This window comes from Thunnus maccoyii, chromosome 5 (genome assembly GCF_910596095.1).
Source record: "Thunnus maccoyii chromosome 5, fThuMac1.1, whole genome shotgun sequence".
In the NCBI taxonomy this organism is placed as follows: Eukaryota; Metazoa; Chordata; class Actinopteri; order Scombriformes; family Scombridae; genus Thunnus; species Thunnus maccoyii.
The window spans coordinates 14,634,107-14,652,895 of NC_056537.1; the positions used below are offsets into that span (position 1 = coordinate 14,634,107).

Sequence of the window (18,789 nt, forward strand, 5' to 3'; positions counted from 1 at the left end):
TCAATATTTTCTGGATAGCGCAGGCGGCGAGTTGTTTTTCAGTTTACATTTGTTATCAATGATACTGTCGCCCATTTTTCTCACACTTCTCTCCATACTGATGCCACCCTGTGCCTGGAAACAATGTGCTGCTCAATATCACACATTCACACTGTCAGCTCTGTGCAAGGAGCCGACGTCACAGCTGATAAGCAAGCAGCACCTTTTGTCTCTCCTCGCAGTGACAAAGCATGATTGTAAAAGTGGCACGGGCCTGTTGAGTGTCACCCAGACTCAAGAAAGAATGGAAATACTCCGGCAGCAAAGAAATACCTCCCAGTTCCAGTGTCCAGTATCAAATGATGACTAGTGGATTTTCAACACTCCTCCTTTCAGTCTGAGTAGATGTAGTTTTGTAGATTCAGTTTGTGTTATGAAAACTTTAGCTCCATATTTTCCTCATGGAAGAAAGACGTTGCTGTTGTGTGCTGCTATTTGGAGGAAAATCTCATCTACTGCTATCAAAACTCTTATTTTATTCAAACACAGTTTGAGTTCACAGATCCGAATCTAAATGATTGGATATGTAGAACAGCTGACTTGGAGAAACGGCACATATTGAACTTATTTGATGTGTCCATGTGATTTCACAGAAAGAAGGAGAAATGCATTTTTATACGCCCAGTTCTCAGAGGACTGTTCCAGATGAATGTTAAGCAGTCTGTCAGTGCTTCTTCTTCAAAGCTGGCTGAATCAGCACAGTAACGTTGTCATGCGTCGTTCAGCGGCTGCTGTAGGTGAGAGACAGTAAAGGGAGAATCACATGTACCTGCACATGTGTTGTTATTGAGCAGCCGCTCAGTCTGTACAAAGTGATTTTCCTCTGTATGCTGTCCTGCACTGTATACATGACAAACTGACACAAACTATAATGTGATCTCTACTTTGACCCTCAGGCTGGTGTCAGATGAACCGCACCACAGTTCATCCGACACTGTTGCTGTTTCCTACTTCATGCTGGCTCAGCAGATGGAGATCGTCTGGTCTGCTGGTGTCACTGACCCTCGCTCTGTTTCTGAAACTTGGTTGGCATGAATGTTTAAGCGAGGATTCATGTTGTCTGCCTGGAACTTCTTCTCATGGAGTTTCATGTGTCTCTGAAGGCATCTCAGAGCCTTTGTTGAGTTTACCTGCAGCCACAGGCACATGCTGACCCAAAGCCTGTGGGGGGAAGTTACTAAGTACATTTTTTAGGGGGGTACTTGTACTCTGCTTGACTATTTACATTTTATGTATCACTTTACTTCCACTTTACTACATTTCAGTGGGAAATATTGTCCTTTTTACTCCACTTCCTGTATCTGACAGCTATAGTTAGTAGTTACTTTGCAGATTAAAGGGGAACTCCACTGGTTTTACACATCAAAGTCTGATTACAGGTATTTGAGAGTACTACTGTATATGTAAAAAAGTTGTATAAAGCCTTTCTGGCTCCAGAAGGAGCTGCACAAAGTCTGATAAATCATTTGGGGTTGAAGACTACAAGTTTTAAAAATGCAGAAAGTCTGGAGGTGTGGAGTTTGAAAGAAGTGAGGTTACTGTGGCTCGCTCCTCAAAGCGACAGTAGCTGCCATGGATGTATCACTAGCATGACACACATAAATCTGTACAGTCAAGTGAGTCATGTTGCATTGTTGGTAATGTAGGTGCCGGGTTTTAACAAGGAAGAAGAATGTGTGGAACAAAAAAGACGATATCTCTGATTCTGCTGCATCGATTTTGATCCTTTTCTTTTTCAAACTGTCCATCATGAGTCTGACTGTGTTAAAGGAGACCAAAGCTGAACTGGTGTCGTACTCTTTTAAGATTTTATGCACAAGAAGTGTCTTGGTGGCTCAGGGGCTGAGGTAAAAACCATGAACTGCAGCATCCCCAGTTCACGTCCAGCTGGGGCCCTTTGTTGCATGTCATTCACCATCTCTCTCCTCCCTCATTTCCTGTCATCTCAGCTAGTTATTAAAGACATAAAATGCCTCCAAAAAAGATTTTATACACTAAACATATAATCACCCTCTAAAATATAAAGATTTGTCAAAGACTAAACTGCCCAACAGTATGTAAAGTAGTTCAAATTTCCTCCACCAATGATCAACTACAACAGTAAAATACTAGTTACATATTAATACATTTGTAATAATTATCTGATAATGTAATACCTATAATAATATAACACACTGAATGGAATTATTTTGCTAAGTAAGAACTTTTACTGAGATACATTTGGCTGACAACAAGTAGGTACTTTTACTTAAGTACATTTTGAATGCGGGACTTATTTGTGCACTATGGTATTAATACGTTAAGGATCTGAACACTTCTTCCACAGGACGACAGGAAGGCTCTCTTATACTAACAATAGGTTAACTTATTAATTAACCATGTGTAAGCAGATTCCTTTGACATCCTCGACTGAGTGGAGTAACCTCCTGAGGTTTCTGGTAGAGTTTAAAGTCCTGTGTATCTCAGATCATTGTTGATATGTAGAGGAACATTAACTAGAGTGATAAGCTCGTATATGACACTTTAAGGCATAATCATACTTTGCAATCCCAACAGCTAAACACAAATAATCCATCTCTTCTGTCAGTCGCAGTCCAACTATTGTTGAATGTGTTAAATCTGAGACAATAAATGTACTCGTCTGTCGGTGAGGTTAACTGAAGAGATTCATGTCTGCTGTTACTGTCTTCTCTCGCTTTGCCACATAGACTAATAAAGCAAACACAGTATCTGACTGGATGTATGAGAATAATCGTGTCCATGCTGTGAGGAAAATTACATCAACAAACTCAGCTTACTGTGTTTTAAGTTCTATAAATGTCAAACTGCAGGTTGCAGTGATAAATGCAATAGATGGCGGAGTGAAATGAGTCCTGGATGTAAAAATATATCTCTTAGGAAATTGATATTTGTAGAAATTTAATGTAGACAAAACAACACTGAGTAAACGTACAAATAATGAACATCAGGAAGAATTCCTTATGGTTAGCTAAAGAAAAATAATAATAATTAAAAAACAAACATACAGTGTTGTATGAATATACAAACAATAACATGCAAGCATTGAAGAAAAATAGGAGCAAACCTTAAAGGAGACTGACATGCATGTAAAACTATTACTCCGGTGTCAATTTCAAGTGAGTATACCAAAATGAAGGGTATTTTTTTCTCTAATATCTATAATACAGTATTTACAACACATATGTGAACAGTCATAATAATGTGAAACACACACAGGACTGAGATTTTCATGTATTTATGAAACAAAAGTGTAGAAGAGACAGTTCGGTATGAAATCTGATGATGGGTTCAGTGTTTTCAAGGATGTTGCCATGTTTTGCCAGTTTCCTTATTTCTACCCACAGCGCAGACAAAAACATACTGTCCATACTGCTTATTTTGTGCAACTAGCTGCAGTTTTTCCATCTAAAATCTAAAGCGTTAGACTAATTAATTTGACTTTGTGTTTTGACCCTTGAAGGTTCTAATGGTGTCAGCAGCGAGCTGAGAAAGCTTGTCTCTGCAGAGCATGAAGTCAATCAGTAACTACTGCCTATCCTGCTACTGTATTGACGGGTTTGCCAAAGAGAGCACACTGACAGAGGAAGACTGCCTTTACAGATGTTCATCTTCATCTGACTGACAGTAAAACAGCTGAATCTGACCATGTACAAGTCAGTCCTGGAGGTTAATGTCTTTTTTTTTTCTTTTTAGCTCATGGTGATCATCTCATATTTGTCCTTCAGACTGCTGTCCTCATCCTCCTCGTCTTCCTCCTCCTCCTCCTCCTCAGGGGGCTTCTCGGGCTCATCGCGGTGGTGGTGCAGCTCGATGAGCAGGTAGTAGATGACGGCCGCGATCATGCCCCCCACCATGGGACCCGCCACGGGGATCCACCACCAGTATTCTGCAGTACTGTGAGAAGAAGCAAAAGTCAGATGCAGAGCTGGCAGTCCTCTGAGCAGCTGGCATCAGAGGCTACTGCAGGTCAAAGGTGCCATCACTGGATCATTCACAAGCATCGACTGCATCTGTCGAGTGCATGTGACATTATATAACACTATTGTTCATGTCAGCAACCAGTTTACTTTCTGAATTTCTATAAACGGATCCAATAAAAGGATCTTATTTCTAGTCAGGCATGCATCAATTAACTCACTAAATATGCTTTTCCATTAACCACGTAATGTAAACATGTATTAATCCTCATCTGTCTACACTGAAATAAACATATCTATTGGCATATTACTGCAGTCAGTTAATTTCTTAATCATGCTCAGACATAAAAAAAAATCCCTAATCTGTGTTTGCTGCACAGTTACCTGAAGACCTCCATCCCCCATCCTGCCACAGCTGTGAACAGTCGGGGTCCCAGGTCTCTGGCAGGGTTCAGGGGATAGCCACAGTTCAGACCCATGGACACACCGATGGCCATGATGATCAGGCCAATGGCCAGCGGCTCCACGCCTTTAGGAGCGCCAATGTTTCCACCATCGATGATAGCCAGGATACACAGGACCAGCATACCTGTCCCCACCACCTGCAGGAGCAGAACATCACTCCTTTCATAAATGGCTGTTCGGTTCATTAAAAATATATTTGTTCCATATCCAGTTCATTCATTCAGTTTATGACTCCTTCCAACTGTGTAATTTGGCTAAAACTATCAGAAGTGTTGTACTAAGGATTCTAATCTGTGTTTTTACTGCTATGATCCCTCTGAACTAAAATTATTTTGGCACTACAACCTACCAGCGTGCAACCGCAGCTAAGATTTCCCTCCAAGCACCAGTTACACAGAACCGACAAAGGAAACATTACCACTAGCACATTTAGACTTATCTCAGTGGTTCACCTGATGTGGTTTTCAACAGTTTTAGCAGCTAGTCGTGTTATTTTTGGATCGCTGCACCGATTACACAGACTGAAAATGGTGTTAAGTATAGATTTGACCTTCCAGTGAATGCCAGGAAATGGGTCATTAGACCCAAAACTAAGCAAAGAGGGGGATGTTTCTCAGACTAAGTGGGGAAATCAATTTTTCATTAGGCACATTTCCTAAACTTCACAGTATTTAGAGCCTGAATGGGAGCGGCAGAGCATAATGGAGGAGAGGTCACTTGGGTCACGGTGACCGGAGCTCACCTGATCGACGAAGCCACCGATAATTGACAGGTGTCTCGCAGGGTAGGAAGCAAAAATGTGACCTGTTGCATTGATTCCCGTCACCGACAGAATCCCACTGGTGAAGTCCATGAAAGCATCTGTGGGGACGACAAATAAATAGATAAGTGCACATAGAGATTGCTTTTATCTATTCGTATCTCATATTGATGAACCTGTAGCTGAAATGTTTTTACTGTGACAGCTCAGTGATGACATATTCAGTGCTGTTGATTTCACAGAAGATGGATGGACAGAAGAGTCATTTTATACTAACTGTCATGGTTTAATATGTATGTGTATTCACCATAATATAATCCAAAGACTGCAGCAGCTCCGGCAAAAGCACCAAGAAACTGAGCGATCACATAGAAAGGAAACTTCCAAATCTTCAGTTTGCCCAGAATCACCATGGCCAGAGACACAGCAGGGTTCACATGGCCCCCTGGGACAGAGGACAAAGCAGTGAGTGAAGGAGGGGGTGCAGTGGGTGGGGGTGGCTGGCATGATATCCTCTCCATCATTAGCGAGGCCGTCACATTTACGAGAGGCAGCAGAAGGGGAGCAGCCCCTGGGGCGGTGCAGGGTTTTGTTATGTACGTTTAAGAGCGAGGAGACAGAATAATGGTCGCATATTAGAAATTCAACCATCAACATTATTCTGTTCCTTTTTTAAGTCAAACTGTGCTCACATCCTGCCAGTTTTTTTTAACTCATAAAACAGCATTAGAAAGCTGTGTGTCTGTGATCTGTCTTCCTGAAATCAATTTTGGTCCTTTTGATGTAGAATTGAGAGTAGCTGCTGCTCAGATGAGGCGAGCAGTGTCGTTTGGACTGAGTCTGGTCACTGTCATAGACAGATGAACGTAGCCTGTGATCGATGGAGTTTGCAGGACATTTAGTGCCCAGGGTTATGTACGACCCCAGAGAGGCTGGCTGTGCTCTAGCACTGAGAAATCAATGGTCAGTACACACTCATTGAATCTGGACAGAGAGCTGGCACGATCCAGCTAACACCGGAGCCATGGAGGTGGCACATGGCTGAACAGGAGGCCATAAAGTTATAATACTACAGGCTGCAAACCTCATGAGTAACACTGTTAATGTTTAGATTATAATACGTAACAAAAGAGCTGTGTCTCACTGTTTTATATATTCTGGCAAAGGTTTTTATGTATTAACTATGGATTATTTTACGTTTTAGAGTCTGTAGTGATAAACAATAGATTATTTGGCAGCAGTGAGGCTGAATATGCAAACAACAAACTGTTAACAACTATACTATTAAAAGTGATATTTTTCAGTTGATTTGACAAGATGCCAATATCCAACAGAGTGGGAAATCGATCTCAGCAACACACATTAACAATTATTCATGCAATTGTGTCGCACATGCATTAACTTCAGAGCACTTGTTGGATGGTTTGGCCCTTGTGAGTGCTTATAACGACATGAAATCACATTTACCTGACACTCCACCAGCCACATACGCAGCCATCATCAGTCCTACAGAGAAGCCAATGTGGATGGTGAGCGGCTCACCCAGAGAGTTTCGACTGAGGACAGTTTGAGCGACCGAGCCACAGCCGAACAACTAACAAACAGAGAGGAAGAGAACATGTTTTCAACCACATCTATTCGAGTAAATCTGTTTTTAAAGGGGACAGACTGAAGGAGGATACAGATGAAGAGCAACATACAAATAAATAAGCGTATAAACAAGATCACAGACTTAAAGAAAAAAATTCTGAGGTCAATCAGAAAGCAAAAAAAAAAAGTAGAGTGCACTATATAGAAATATTTTTGCACTGTTACCAAGTCCAAACTCAGTTTTTAAAAAAAAAAACACAATTATAAAATCCAAAATGTTACTCACAACCAAGACGAAGGTCCCAAGGAATTCTGCCAGGAATTCCTTAAGTATTCCATGTTTAAGAGCACAGTGTTGCCTCATGCTTCTCTTCTGTTTTATTTCCATGTATCACTGTGCCAACTGCTGTTAAAACTGCCAGATGTCCAGCAGTGTAAACCTCTGGAGTTGGTCAAAGCGCTCGTGTCAAATACCCACCTCTACCCAACCACAGCCATTCAGCGCAGACCATTGATCCATTTGTACAACCATCACACTCCTCCTCAGCCTCGTCAAAACACAAAGTGTCACAGCAGAACGATCGACAGGTGAGTTTTGTTTTGTATCATCATTAAATGTAAGTCTAATGCCTTTAGACTTACAGAAACAACATCTAGCCAGATTTATTTCAGTTTTAAGGGTTTCTGGAGCTCCATGAACATCAGTGAATGTTGGAAAAGCATTTGAGTACATTTATTTATTAGTCATGAGATTTGCAGTTTGCACAATATTAACACACACCACAAAAGAATAACTTAACAAAGACATTAATTTGAGAAATAAGTCAGAATTGCTCTGTCAAACAAGTCTGTCAGATAATGTAGTTATAAATATTGCCACTAGAGGTCAGCCTTGGCACGGTGCCATGCTAAGCACAACTGAGAAAAAGATACAAACACACCTGAGTTGTTAATGAAATTATGTTGAAATATTAAAACAACCACTCTTGAAAATAAGTTCAGCGTCTCCTCCGAAAGTCCTGTTGAATTATTTTATCACACATCAGTCCAGTTAATCAGAGCCAAAATCATCCAAGTCTTTCACATCATCCTCCACAACCTTAATGAGAGGAGTCGATTTCTTCTTACGCCTGTGAATGAAAAAATAAAAATGACCACAGCTGAAGAACGACATGTGATTTTCATGAATTAATGTAACACAGAGGCTCGGCGGCAGAAGGCGTGTGGTCACCTCATCTCGTTCCGCAGTGCGCTGAGTTGGCTGTGGATCTGCTCATTGGCCTCGAGCTGCTCGTCCAGCTCTCTCTGTAGCTTCTTTTTAGCGTGTTCCAGACGCTCAATCTCCTCCTCCGCCTCATCCATCTGCCTCTTCGCCGTCTTCAGTCTCTGAGTCAGCTGCAGAGTTCACAAAAGTGAGATATTGAATTATGAGTCAGGTCTGCTGCTCTTGAGTACTTTTTTTGTTTGTTTTTCTTTATGAATAAAGACGTCTACCTGATCTCTCTGGGTCTGCAGGTTGGTGTGTTCCTCGTCTGCCTGCATCTTCATCTCCTTCACCTTGCGCTCCAGCTTGCGGTTGGCTTGTTGCAGGCTGTTGTTGTCCCTGAGAGCAAAAGCACCAAGAGATCACATCGCTGCTGCGGCAGCTTCCTGTAACTCAACACCTTCCTGGTATGTTTGGACCAGAGATACTCTCACTCTTACAACCACAGGGAAAGTGATATGAGTGGGTTCACCGCCCGACAGCAACCATCAAGTATCTGATGGAACCATTATCCACAAAGTGTCTTCTCAGTGTTATCCTACACTGTCAAATACAGACCCTCTATACTTACTATAAATCATAAAGTTGATGAGTTAAAAGGTCACATTTTAATGTGCGAGGTGCTTACCTTTCCTCTCCTTGCAACCTTTCTTCGAGTTCCTGGATGCGGATGTTAAGTTTGGAGACGAGAGAATCCTGGTTGGTCCTTTGTGATCCTTCCAGATGAGTCACTCTGCTCTTGAGGTCTTTGTTCTGACAGAGGAAATGAAACAGAAGAATGTCATTTATGAGGAAAACTTAAAGATACCCTGTTGAGTTTGGGGTTTTTTTTGATGATGGATTATTTGTGCTGTAAATTTGATGCCAGAAACAGCAGATTTGGTTTGCCAAATTACACATCAGCTCAAAGTGGCAGATGGTGTCTTAAAAGATATTTAGAGTCCATTTAATTTTCTTTTCCATCGGTGAAACTATTTTTATCTGTATTTACCTGATGTGTTGACTCCTTAAATATAAAAAATCATTTTGCTCTGGATCAGTACCTGTCTCTCCAGACTCATCTTGTCACACTCCAGGTCCTGTCTGACTCCTCTCTCCTGCATCAGCTCGTTCCTCATCTGATCCATCTGTCACACACGACCAACAGACACAGAAACCGTTATACCGTTCAGTCATAATACACTTCAGAACATACATTTTTAATAAGTTAACAAGGCTATGACATGTGGGCACCGAACCACTAAAACAAATTCTTTATGCCAATTCTCACATGAAGCTAAATATGGGCTTGCACTTTATACGTACAGCCTCCCATATTTACTAAAAACATGGCTGTACTTTATTAAAAAGGGCAGGACGTGTTGACAAGCACCGCTTAACTCCTAAAACCAGAGGAAATGCTGTCTGGTCTGAGCCGCCGCATCAGATCTAACGGCTCTCCTCTCTAATAACATCCAGAGGCCCAGTGAAGGGAGTGTGAATAGCTGCTCACAATAGTTAGCTGTTTTTTTTGTCTTTGCACTGCACTCAAATCAGTGTTTTGTGTCAATTAGTCTGCACCACTTTGCTCTCATGAATAGTGGCCTACTTTACAGGCACACTGAGGAGCTGAGGTTCTCATGATGACGTCTGATATTAAGAAACATATATGAAGTCAGCAGGGTTCAGTCATATTTCAGGGCTGTTACAAAGTGAAACGTTGAGAAACAAAACTTGTTTCTCGAGCCTCTCTGGACATACCAATCAGCAGCTTTCAGCCTCTGATGGGAAATCTGAGTACTCGGCCCTACATCTGTTTGTGATAAAAACAGATCTAGGGGATGACAGTTCAAACTTGAGACGAGGCATAATTCTATCGCTGATGGGGGAAATTCATGACTGTTAGCAAATAGAAAATAATCTGTGCAGGAAAAAAAAGGTCAAATGCAGGATGAGGGAGTAAACCTGCCTGCTCTTTGGTTTTGTCTAATCGTTCCATCAGGCGGTCAGCACTGCCGCGCTCCTCATGAAGATCTTCTTCTAGTTGACTGATACGCCCCTGGGGGAAGAGGATAGCATTAAGAATTGTATAAAAACATCATCAAGTTAATTTATATTGCATCGGCGCACATGGTGGATCTATCCTTTGAGGGTGTGGTTAGAACAAAACAAACAGGGTAATGTTAGTAATATTCAAAGTGGGAATACTGTGGGAATTGTGTGGGAAAATAATGACTAAGATACAGATAACTGCATTTGCAAAACATGTGATAATTAAACACTTTTGGTTGTTTATTGTTGAATGGATGTTCCTGTTTTAGTCACTGGAAAGGGGGAGAAAGAAGTTTCCTGAGAACGCCCAGACAGGTCTGATAACTTTTACAGTAAACACGAGCTTCCTCAGTCGATACGCAGTGTCAACAGTGTGCACGCTGGTGTCACTGTGTAATGTTTTGTCATCAGCAAGACAAACAGTGCTGAGCTGTGAGATGTTGTTGCCATGGTTCTTTTCAACACCCTCATAGTTCACAGGAACAAGTGAGTGCAAATACTGGCATCCCAACAAATAAACAATCCAAAAATATGCGATAAACTAAAGTATAACGAGTGAATGCTGTTTCTGATTGAGAGCTGCCTGTGATCATCAGGTTTTAACGGTAGCTTTTTAGTAAACATATATATACAAATAGAAACTCCACTTTGGGAAGATTTTTATGTTGTAACTGCAGCTAGAGGATTAGATCTACTGTGTGCACAGAGATATTTTATATCATTTGTTGAGACAGTCATAGCTGTTATGTTAAACAAAAAGGGCTTATTTCTGTTTTCAGGAGGCACATCATAAAATCTTTGCTGCTGACTGACAATAATCTGCAAAAAGAAAAGATAGTCAGACCTGAAAGAGACAACTTGTGGTCGAAATGTTGTCATGACCATGTAGGATAAAAGGAGAATTGTGAACAAGAAAGTCAAATGTGGGTATTTTTTTAATATTTTTGTATCTGTTTTCACCTTAAACCCATGATTCATCAATGTTTATGTTGACACAATATATAATTTGTTTTCTACATTCTGCACTGAGACGTTTACCTCCATGAGTTTGACCTGCCGCTCTCGATCCTCCACCGTGGTGGCGTTCTTCTCCTCCAGCTCCTCCAGCCTCTGCTCTAGCTGCTGGCCCCTCAGCTGGGCCTCCTGCTGCTCCCTGCGACACCAACGCAGCTCCTCCTCCAGAGGAAGCAGCTGAACAGAGAGCGGAGCGCAGAATAAACACACACACGCTGAGATAAGGTAACATGCAATGCAGTCTGCTGTCGGGCAGCCAGACGTTATCACACAAACACGGAATTAATCAAGTCTGGTTACACATTTGAGACTTTTATGTTTCTGTTCAATGTCACACAAAAGAGTTTTGGAAAATTGTTTTGTTTGTTTGTTTTTAGAATCTAATTAGAAGAAAAATGCTGAAACAAAGGGCATGACTCCTTTTATTTCATTGGTGACTAATAGAGTTGAACCCCCACACTGATGAATCAGTAAGACAATGAGTGCCACACCTCTTCCTGCAGATTTTTGGCTGCCTGTCGGGATTTCTCCAGCTCTGCTCCCTTTTCCTGCAGCTGTCTCCGCAGTTCGGCCAACTCCCTCTGACTCTTTTCTCTGGCCTCGTCGACCTGGTTCTGAAGTATGTCTGTAGACGCCTCGCAGTCCTCCATGATGCTGTTCATCTGACCACAAAGTATTTACAATGAGAGAAGAGAACCTCTTCTGACAGCTGTTGATAAGATAATGGGGTCGGTTAAGTCCTTTGGTTCCTTACCTTCCTCTGAAGTTGCTCCACAGTCCTGTCCTGCAGCGTCCTCTCATCCTCTAGTTCAGTTTTTGTCTTCCACAGCTCTTCGATTTGTTTCCGCTCCTCTTTGAGCTTCTCTTTCAGGTCCCTGTGCTCATGATTGAGTTTGGTCAACTTGCCCTAACAGAAGAAAACAAAAAGAAGATCAAACAATGATCTCATGTAAAGATATCAATCATACGCTTTATGTCTTTCAAGCTTTTTTTTTTTTCTTACCTGCACATCCTCCAAGCGAGAGAGCAGCGACTGGTTGGACTGACACATTTCCTCCTCATTCCTTCTCACATCCTTCAACATTTCCTCAACCTGCTGCTTTTCCCTCTGAGGGAAAAACAAGAATATACAGGAAAAGGTCAGAATAAATCACATCAGTTAAACAAAATCTGATTCAAAACACCTAGAAACGACTAAAATAAAAGTAAATCAGATATTTTGCTCATGTTTCCCGACCTCCAGCTGCTTGGCTTTCTGCTCCAGCTGTCTCTCCGTGGCTCTGTAATCCTGGATGGCCTTGTTCAGCTGATCCACCTTGTTGTTGAGCTCCTGCACCCTTCCTCTCAGCTGATCTTTCTCCTGACCCAGCTCCTTCAGCTGCACCTTAGCTGCACCACTCTCCTCTTCTGCCTCAACCTTCTCTTGGCCCAGCAGAGTGTTGCTCTAAGAGACAGGGTGGAATAATAAATTATGCACATAGGAGGCAAAATAAAGCATGTTTTAGCTTTTGGAAATAAGCAGAAATCAGTAGAATCTGTGTTTTTACCTCTTTAGCCCTCTCTAAATCCCTGATAAGATTCTCAAGCTCCTGCTCATATTCGTCCTTTAGAGCGGCAATGTATTTATCATGGGTCTCCACCTCCTCTTTGAACGCCCCCTTCAGGGCGCTGAGCTCCCTCTCCCGGCGGTGCAGCACATCCTCCTGCTCCTCCTTTACCTGAAGCATCTCCTGAAAGTCTGCACGCAGCTGCGCCACATCCTGAGACAGACATCCATCAAAATACATCACTACCAGGAGCTTTCCATCTGCTGTCGATTTGTGAAGTGTATCTTGTTCAAATGGTTTCATTTACCTTCAGAAGATCTTCTTTCTCCATATTTATCACCTCTGCCTTCGTGGCTTGGTCCAGCTCATCGTGCATCTCAGAGAGCTGCTGCTGAAGGTCTTTCATCTCCGTCTTAGATCTTTCTCTCTCTGCCTTCATCTGAGTCAGACTGACATCAGACAAAAAAACACAAAATATGCAGTTAAGACAGACATAATTTAGTTCTATATTTCATATCATGGGAAGATGTCCGCTTACCCTGCCTGAAAGTTTTAAAAGGATGAGACTAGATAAGATAAAATGATATCTGCTCACTTGATCCAAATGGTATTTGACTCTGTTTTCAGTCAAATGACCTTTATCAGATCCAATCATACATCAGAGTACACTTGAATGACCTAAGACTATGAGCGAAAGCTTATTTAAAGAAAGTAGGTTAGGCTTTAAGTGCGTCCTGGTATTTAGCTCTGCATTTCAAAACAGCTTCATTTGTTACCCAAGAAAAACATCCAACTTTATTTGATTAGCACATAACTCTCACATACAATTTGTGTATTTTTACATTCTTTCTTTATAAACTGTCTAAGAAGTCGCGCCCTTACTCCTTTTTGGTAGACTGAAGTTCTGCCTCAACTTCAGTCAGTTTATCCCTGAGTTTGCAGAGCTCCGTCTGACTTTTGACCAACTCTTCCTCCAGTTTCTTCTTCTCTGTCCTGGCCTTCTCGCAGGCCTTAGCCAGAGTCTTTTCATTCTGCACAACACAACAACAGAAAGAAACATACTCAATCACAGGAATAAGATGTGAGTGGTTTAAAAGGGAATCAGCAGGATAGGACTGCACTACACCTTCATCTCAGTTTCCAGTTTTTGCTTTAACTGGGACACTTCTTTCTCCAGCGATGCCTGTTTCTCCTGCAGCTGCCTCACATCAGCTGCATTATCCTACATGTTTGGAAAAAGAGACGTCCAATAGCACAGTATCATTAGCAGTTACAGACAAAAACAGTGGATTATGTTGAACAGCGATCAACACTGACGACCATCTCATCCCACCACTCACTTTCTCCTCCTCCAGATTCACAGCAGTTTTCCATTTAAGCTTGTTGATCCTTTCAAGCAGCAGGTTGACTTTCCTCTGAGTGGTGGAGTCATCATCAGTCGTCCTGAAGCAGCAAGAAAAATATTTCACAAACACACTAACAATGGTGTAAACTTGTACCTGCCTCAAGTACCCAGAGGTTTTTGAAAAAATATTGTCTTTTCTTCAGCACACATTTCAAAATAGGCACTGATGAATCTTAAACACATTCCATGTGAAGAAGTTATTTTATCAGTGGAAACAAGTTCATGCTCTGCATTCCTGACCGCTGCGTGTGTGAGCACACACAGCTGGAGCAGCACCCCCTTATCTGACTACACCACATGATCACACCCACAAGCTAATCATCACAAGGTGGCTATAAGGTAAAATATATAAGAGACGGTGTTATGGAATATTCATTTTTTTCAAAAAAGAGCACTTTTCAAGTGTTGGAACTTGAGCTGAAAGGGCAAATATAAGCTCATATATTAGAGGATAAGGTGGTGATATTCTATATTTTTCTTACTGTCAGCAAATACCATGAAAAGACCAAAACATCTCAATACTGTCCAACTTCCCTACCATGACTGCTGCATTTAGCCCATCGGTTCATCCAGAAGACCTGAAGCTTTAGAAATGAATCACAAATATATAGTTTGTTGTGTAAAAAAGGTTCAGTAATCTCCTAAAACAGCTGGGCACTGTAGTTTCTAGGAAATGTTATTCAAACAGGAGTAAATAGTGCATTTATTAGGGACTATTTTCAGCTGCGGATTAATACACTTTTGGTATGCTAGTGTGTATTAATGGCACCAGGATGGTGTATGTGGAGTATGATTGAGTCAAAATAAATTACAGAGTCCATTTTCATTATAATGAAGAGACATGTAGCAAGGTTTCTATCCAAATTTAGTGCAAAATTTAACCAAATTTCCAGAATATCAGAAAAGAAATTTTGAATGAATGTGCATTTTCATCCTCTACCATTTTGCAAAAATTGAGTTGGTTCATCAGGTAGATAGAAACACACCGAACGTAACAGTGTGTCTTACTGATGTGTTTTTAGTTTGTTAATTTAGTTTTTGGACAGAGGATTTAATTGTGTTAGACTGTTGTTTATGAATAAGATCAATTTACTGTTGGCTTTGATCTTTTCCTGTGATTTGGTGACAATAAGGAAAACACAGAATATCACCAGCCTTATCCTTTAAGTTATCTTGACGAAAAGTGGTCAATACTGAGGGTGACTTACCCATCCTTGAGGTAAGTGAACAGTATTTGTTTTGTCGTGTCTTCGGTTGGATCTGCTGAAAGTTCTTGCTGTCCTTTCAGAAGATCAGGAGTGACCTGGTTAGAGAATATACAGCAAATAAATACAATCTTTAAAATTACAAGCGTATCCTACAGCAAACCTCTTTACCTGTGTGTCTCTCTGATCAGATCCATCAGTTTGGTCGCTACATGATACAGAGACAGACGATCTCTCCATTCTGTGAAGTAGTTTTGGGGTCTTTGGGGACATCGTCTCTCTTCCATTATGTGCTTTGAGCAGAGCGCTGGGCTTGCTCTCCTCTCTCTTGTCTGTCAAAGTGGCCTCACCGCTGAGCAGCCGAGCCCTGGCTGACCCGGGTGGATACATCCCACCTGGGGTCTCGACTCTGGTGCCCTTCAGAGACGAGGCTCTGCTGGAAGAAGAGGAGGAGGATGAGGAGTCTGAGATTCGGCCGCTGTCCACGCTACGTGACCTTCGACACTGCTCTGGGTCCAATCTGTTCCTTGGGCCTCTTCCCCTCCGCTGGCTGCTGTTGAACTGATGTATTAGTTTCCCTACAGATAAGAAGGACTCTGTGTCCACTGCGTTTGGGGACCTTGCAGGGATTTGTCCACCTGAGGGAGGTGCTTTGTCCTGGGGCGCCTCACTCTGATCTCCCTCTGGGCCCTCAGCAGGCAGAGGGATCCTGGCTTTGGTCGGGTTGGCAGTCTGAGTTGTTTCAGAAGGCGGGCCGGTGTGTTGCTGTCCATGTCGAGCAACTAAGGCTGTTTGTGAAGGACAGAGAAGGTTGAGGTTATTATTTTCAGGGTCATAAGGTCTAAGAATCTCTGGGTGTTTCTGATAATGAAACCCAGAGGAGGCTGCAGTCCTCTGCGCCTCAGAAGGAGAGTGTCTTTCATCCGCAGACCTCCTCACCATGCCCGGTTTATACCCTGCCTGGTGAGTGATGACAGATATGTCTTTGTGGCTCTCTTGGCCAGAACTGTTCAGAATCACATAGGGTTGACCTTTTATCCCCTGAACCTGCACCCTGACTCCAAACAAGCTGTCCTGGCTGCCTCTGGGGCTGTGCTGCTGCATGTAGCTCCTCTGTATCCTGACATCCGGAGAGCCACTCAGTCCGTGAGACTCCATCGTGACTGTGCTGGATTAACAGATGATCTCCTGAGCCAGTGAAAAAACAGACAGTTATGTTAAAATCGTGACACTGACAGAGACTCATCCTGCATGGGAAGGTGAACTCAAAACTGATGCATCAGGTTGGCCAAGCAGAGGAAGCTGTTTACACAACATTGGAGCAGGGTTGGAGCCACAATGGGACACAATGACACACATCCAGGGAGCTCCTCACACAGCTGCACTCAGTCAGCCAGAGAACATAAAGACAGAATAAATGGACGCTGACAAGAGCCTGATATTGCTGTGCAATGGAAACAGCTCCTTCTGTGTGCTAATGACAGGGTACTATTGTACAGCCAAAGCTGAGCCAACTGCATGACGACTGCAACTGGCCGAGGTCCCCGAGGTGTCGTCACCCACCTCATGGTATAACACTCGAGGAAAATGTTTGTCAACAGATATGTTACTGTGAAGCTGAAGCACAAGAACACAAGAGGTGCTGTGCTGCAGAGAAAACGGCATCTTCTTAAGAGCATCATCCTGAGCACGCTCACTTTAATGAATAACACTACTGATGCAACTCAGTCAAGTAAGTTTAAGAAAAATATTGGCACCACTTTCTAGTAAAGTGCCCTTTAAAAAGGGTTTATAAGCTGTAACTAATGGCTAAATATATTCCCAAATGTTTTGTAGATGAGTTTAAGGCTAATTATTTTCATTATTGATGAACTTGTCGATTATTTTCTTGATTAATTGATTAGAAAATGGTGAAAATTCTCTATCACTGTTTCCCAGAGCCCAAGGTGACGTCTTCAAATGTCTTGTTTTGTCCACAACAACCCACAAGTTGAAGATATTCAGTATACTGTCATAGAGGACTAAAGAAACCAGAAAATATTCACATTTGAGAAGCTGGAAGCAGAGAATTTGTACATTTTTTCTTAAAAATTACTAAAAACAATTAATGATTATCTAAATAGTTGGCAATTAATTTAATACCAGGCAACTAATTGATTATTTGATTAGTAGTTGCAGCTCTAGATCAGCTGCAAACTATTAATTAGAACAACTTTTGGGTTGCCAGGTTGTGGAAAAACCCTCCTCCAGCATTAAACTTGCTTTGTCCCTTTAGCTAACTCTTAAATTAATCAGAAAGTCCCCTAAAATGGACTGTTTGACCAGCAAAATCCATTTATTTTGCTGTAACTACACTATTTCATATAACTATAAACATTAAATTGTTAGGTAGGCTAATTGTATAAAGTCCATTTAAGGGGATTTCCAGAGGAATGAAAGAGCTAAGTTAGCTAAAACTACAAAGAAAGTGTCATACTGGCTGGAGGAGGATTTTCTACAGACAACTCGAATGTTTTTCTTAGTAATAGCTTATAACTGTTCTATTAAACATTACTAAATCATTTATTAACCTTTAATAAAGCCTATAATTACAGCTAGAAAGTGACATATTTGTCAAAGCTCATTTGGTCATATATTATGGGGGATTTTTATTATTTTTCTTTTGAACTTAGTCGCCTGTTTAAACTTGTAAAAGACGAGTTTATCAGTCCATCACATACAGGTAATTATATATTTTTTTACTTTACTTATATACTATTTGCTGCGGATCTGCGCTTATCCGGTTTTCCTGCTAAACTTCACTTCGTCTCATACTTTAAACATCGAACAAAGACTACATACAGTTGAAAAAATACGTACAGGTACATTAAATTAACTAACATCAATCACGTAGCATATCGCGGTAGTAAATTGGAGCGTCATACTGACAGATGAAGAATAAAAGATGAAAAAAGACGCATTAAGAGCTTTAAACTCACTCTGAGCTGCGCCTCACAGACGCCTTACTAGCAGCAATATGGTGATTTTTGTTTTTAGTCAACATAAGTTAAGAAAGAAATCGAAACACTGTCTAAACTGTGAAACTTACCCGCTGTGTGTCCAGTGTGAGAGTTGAATAGAGTCCTCCTCCTCCTTCTCCTCCTTCTCCTCCGGACCAGACTGTCCTGCCTCCGCCCGAACTGGAGCTCACTGTCCCGCTAAGAGAGGCGTTCACCGCCGGCTCTGTGTCACATATTCAAACCACATGACGACTGCTCAACACTCAACATGATAACCTGTGTAGTAACTGGATTTGACCATCTGTTAAATTGTGATATCCGGATAGTTTTCCACATTAAGTCCTGAACTGTTTGTAGTGGGACATGTGACCAGGATGTGGAGCCTGTTAAAGGACAGGTTCACAATTTTTTCAAGTGTGTCTTAAAACAACACTCAGGTGTCCATATAAACACTGAAAGAAGTTTCTCCTCGCTGTAATCTTTCCTTTTGTTCATACTGGATATTAAAAGATCCTCTTCAAATGTGCTTTCA

The 18,789-nt window shown here is 41.6% G+C and overlaps 2 protein-coding genes across 4 annotated transcripts; both read right to left on the minus strand.

The window, feature by feature from the left end:
• Positions 1-3,017: 3,017 nt before the first annotated feature.
• Positions 3,018-7,387, minus strand: LOC121897752 (aquaporin-9-like). The gene is made up of 6 exons (XM_042412465.1): positions 7,079-7,387; positions 6,670-6,796; positions 5,510-5,647; positions 5,185-5,303; positions 4,362-4,579; positions 3,018-3,954 (listed from the first exon to the last, which is right to left on the minus strand). The coding sequence occupies exons 1-6, from the start codon at positions 7,178-7,180 to the stop codon at positions 3,750-3,752; spliced, it is 909 nt and encodes a 302-aa protein (XP_042268399.1). The 5' UTR covers positions 7,181-7,387; the 3' UTR covers positions 3,018-3,749.
• Positions 7,388-7,532: 145 nt separating this feature from the next.
• LOC121897751 (cingulin-like protein 1) lies at positions 7,533-18,639 on the minus strand. 3 transcript variants are annotated; one of them, XM_042412464.1, is made up of 19 exons: positions 18,347-18,639; positions 15,430-16,446; positions 15,262-15,329; positions 13,989-14,091; positions 13,775-13,870; positions 13,531-13,679; positions 12,956-13,097; positions 12,649-12,861; positions 12,339-12,545; positions 12,105-12,209; positions 11,856-12,008; positions 11,593-11,763; positions 11,126-11,278; positions 10,005-10,094; positions 9,100-9,183; positions 8,685-8,809; positions 8,287-8,395; positions 8,024-8,187; positions 7,533-7,922 (listed from the first exon to the last, which is right to left on the minus strand). In XM_042412464.1, exons 2-19 carry the CDS (start codon positions 16,414-16,416, stop codon positions 7,844-7,846), a joined length of 3,198 nt encoding a protein of 1,065 aa, XP_042268398.1. In that variant the 5' UTR covers positions 16,417-16,446; positions 18,347-18,639; the 3' UTR covers positions 7,533-7,843. The 3 variants fall into 3 exon arrangements, with proteins under 3 accessions (XP_042268398.1, XP_042268397.1, XP_042268396.1); XM_042412463.1 differs by lacking the exon at positions 18,347-18,639 and adding an exon at positions 18,237-18,330 and having other exon boundaries at positions 15,262-15,356; XM_042412462.1 differs by having other exon boundaries at positions 7,534-7,922; positions 15,262-15,356; positions 18,347-18,638.
• Between the last annotated feature and the right edge of the window lie 150 nt (positions 18,640-18,789).